The 2,861-nt window shown below is 39.6% G+C and overlaps 1 protein-coding gene across 1 annotated transcript in view; it reads left to right on the top strand.

Annotated features, from left to right (window-relative positions):
• The first annotated feature begins 169 nt into the window (after window positions 1-169).
• Window positions 170-2,861, top strand: part of LOC101860713 (solute carrier family 22 member 5) — a 19,244-nt gene continuing 16,552 nt past the window's right edge. The window contains exon 1 of the mRNA XM_005090907.3: window positions 170-362. Coding sequence (XP_005090964.1) covers window positions 317-362 — 46 coding nt within the window. The 5' untranslated portion in view covers window positions 170-316. The remainder of the gene's footprint in view (window positions 363-2,861) is intronic.

Genomic DNA, 2,861 nt, shown 5'->3' with positions numbered 1-2,861 from the left:
CTCTCTCTCTCTCTCTCTCTCATTCTCTCTCTCTCTCTCTCATTGTCTCTCTATCTCTCTCTCTCTCACTCACTCTCACTCTTTTTTCCCTCTTTCACCCGCTCGCCAAGCCCCGCATAGCATACCGACACTAAATTGTCTGACGTAGGCCGGAAGTAGAGGAGTTAACAGTTTGATTTCTGTCCTGTCAGATGATTCCATCTGTTGCGAATGCTGTGGTGGCAGACAGGGTAAAAGTGTCATAACGACACAGTGACACAGTGGTATATACCTGCACACTGACACCCACACACATATACATCTGCGCTGCCGAACTATGAGCTCACTGAAAGATATGCGCAAGCTAAAAGGCGACGAAATGGGTAAGTGGTATTTCTCGTCCTCAAACTCATTCTCCTCCTTTTCTCCTCATCCTCTTTCTCCTCATCGTCCTCCTCCATCTCTTCCTCCATTTCATTCTCCTTCTTCTCCTTCATCTTCTTCTTCTTCATCTTCTTCTCCTCTTGTTCTTCTCATCATCCTTCTCCCCCCCCCCTCCTCCTCCATATGAATGTATGTATATTGAAGTCTTAGCAAAAACACAACTGATGTATAATGTATTGAGGTTTGAAACAATTTTATTTGATATAGATGTGTTATATTTGGGCCAGAATCTATGGTACTAAAAAAAAAAGGGAAACTTTTTTAAAAAATGTGTGTCATTTCATGGGAATTTGTCCTTTTATGAAGAAAAGTGTCTGGGTCGGACTCATTTCGACGAATCTGATTCACTGGGTATACGTTTCGTTCGCGATTCTGATTTCAAATCTTCGGGGCTTTAAGAATATTGTTGCTCGACAAGTTGTGTTATCGTTTGACACTCTACACGAGCCATCGGTCTTACGGGCACATTTCACAGACAAGAGAGCCAATTATCCGTGATAATGGTTTATAAAGATATCCCAGAGCCTCAATAAAGACGTGGGCGCATAATGTTCTTTTATTGTTTATTAATTAATTTTTAACTGCAGTCTGCTTTTGTTGGTGCAATGAGCTTTTTTACATATCATTCTTACCCAAAGTACCAACCCAAATTTCAAAAGGATCTTTAAAAATCAAATCAAGAATTGAAAGAACGTTTCTCTGTACATTTAAGTAATACATTTCAAGCTCTGGAAATATTGAATCAGAAGACTCAGGGGGCGGGGGGGTGTGAAAGATTCAATAAAGGAAACAGTGGAAGAAAATATGCCCCAAAAGCTAAAGCGCAAGTACAAAAATGGATGAGCCAGGATATACTTAAACTAATGGAAAAGAGTTCCGACAAAATCGTACGTAGAAAAGTATAACACCTTATAGAGGGAAATAAAGAAAACAATGCAACGAAGCAAAAGAAACATGGATTAATGTCAACAAACTAGAGAATAGTCAAAACAAAGACAGGAAATACAAAATCAAAGACGTAAGTGGGCTAAAAGGATGCTCTAGTACAAGGTACATAATATCAAAAGAGGGAACTATCTTAATGGACAAAATATAGTCAGAATACATAGAAAATTTCAAAGACAAAAGAGGATTAAAAGCAGGTAATAAAGAAAGAAATATATGGAGCACCAATGCTGAAAGCAGAAGTACAAGCTGCCATTTTTAAAAAAAATCAAAAGAGGACGAGCCACAGTGTCAGACAATATTCCAGGTGAAGTAATTGTCCCTCTAGAAGAACTAGGTACTAAAATAACAACAAAGCTCTTAAATTTTAGGATAGCGGTGAGATTTCAAGTGATATGATGAAGTCAGTTTTTATAACTTTATATAAAACGCCAGGTGCCACGGAGTGTGGAATGCATAGAACAATAAGCCTTATGATTCATTTTACAAAAATATTGCTGTGAGTACTAGTGGGAAGAATGAGAAAACCCACTAGATGAAAGATACCCAAAACACAATTCGGCCTTGTTCCAGACAAAGACACAAGAAATGCTAGATCTATATTCACTTTAACAAAGTTGATTATAAGATCGATTTCGGCAAGGAAAGATCTATGCTTCGTAGATTATTCACAAGGGCTTTCGAGTAAGTTATACACGAGATGAGCTATTTAAAAGAGCTAGATATACATGCAGATGGAAACGATCTAAGAATTATCTGAAATTTGTACTGGAACAAAGAGGTTATAATAGTCCTAGAGGTCGCAGCTGTGACGTCTCAAACATAAACTCACTATGGCTGTGTGGCACAATCAGCTCGCTTTGTCGCCATTTTTTGAGAGGATTAGAAACAGCGCTGTCACGCTGCGCGTCCCACGCAACGCCTACTCCTCATAGAGTTTGAAGCTCAGTTCAGTTTTATTTAAAGTTTTCTTTTTGCTAGATGTTGTTGTTAAATCATATAACATACGCGCATACACAATACCGCACCTGCCTATCGATTCTGGGAAACATAAATGCACTTGAATGTGGGCAACAAATGAACAGAGAGATATAATAATTCATACGAAGTATTGTTTGCTTTCCCTGGGTCGGGTGGGGGAGGGGTGAAGGGAAGGGAGACAAAATGAGTAATTGAGTTTATTAAGTTAAAGGAAAATTTCATACTTACAAAATGGATTGCTTTTATGTCATGTTGTTAACACTCCCCTTCTACTGATGCAAAGGGGCTCTCAAGGCCTAGAGGTTAAGGTGTTGGCCTCTCATTCAAAGGTCCCGGGTTCGAATCCGGGTAGCGACCAAAACATTTCTTCTCTAAAATTGTCTCCTTTCACCCCCTTTCCTGCTCTCTAGCAATGTTCTGTTGTCTGCTTTCATTTCCACTTTCTGCCCCCACCCCCTCACCTCCTTTGACCCCTCCTCTGGGCTCCTGACTCTTTCTGCAGCCTTTCTACT

This window comes from Aplysia californica, unplaced genomic scaffold, assembly GCF_000002075.1.
Source record: "Aplysia californica isolate F4 #8 unplaced genomic scaffold, AplCal3.0 scaffold00023, whole genome shotgun sequence".
Classification (NCBI taxonomy): Eukaryota; Metazoa; Mollusca; class Gastropoda; order Aplysiida; family Aplysiidae; genus Aplysia; species Aplysia californica.
This window is presented reverse-complemented; position numbering and strand designations above follow the sequence as displayed.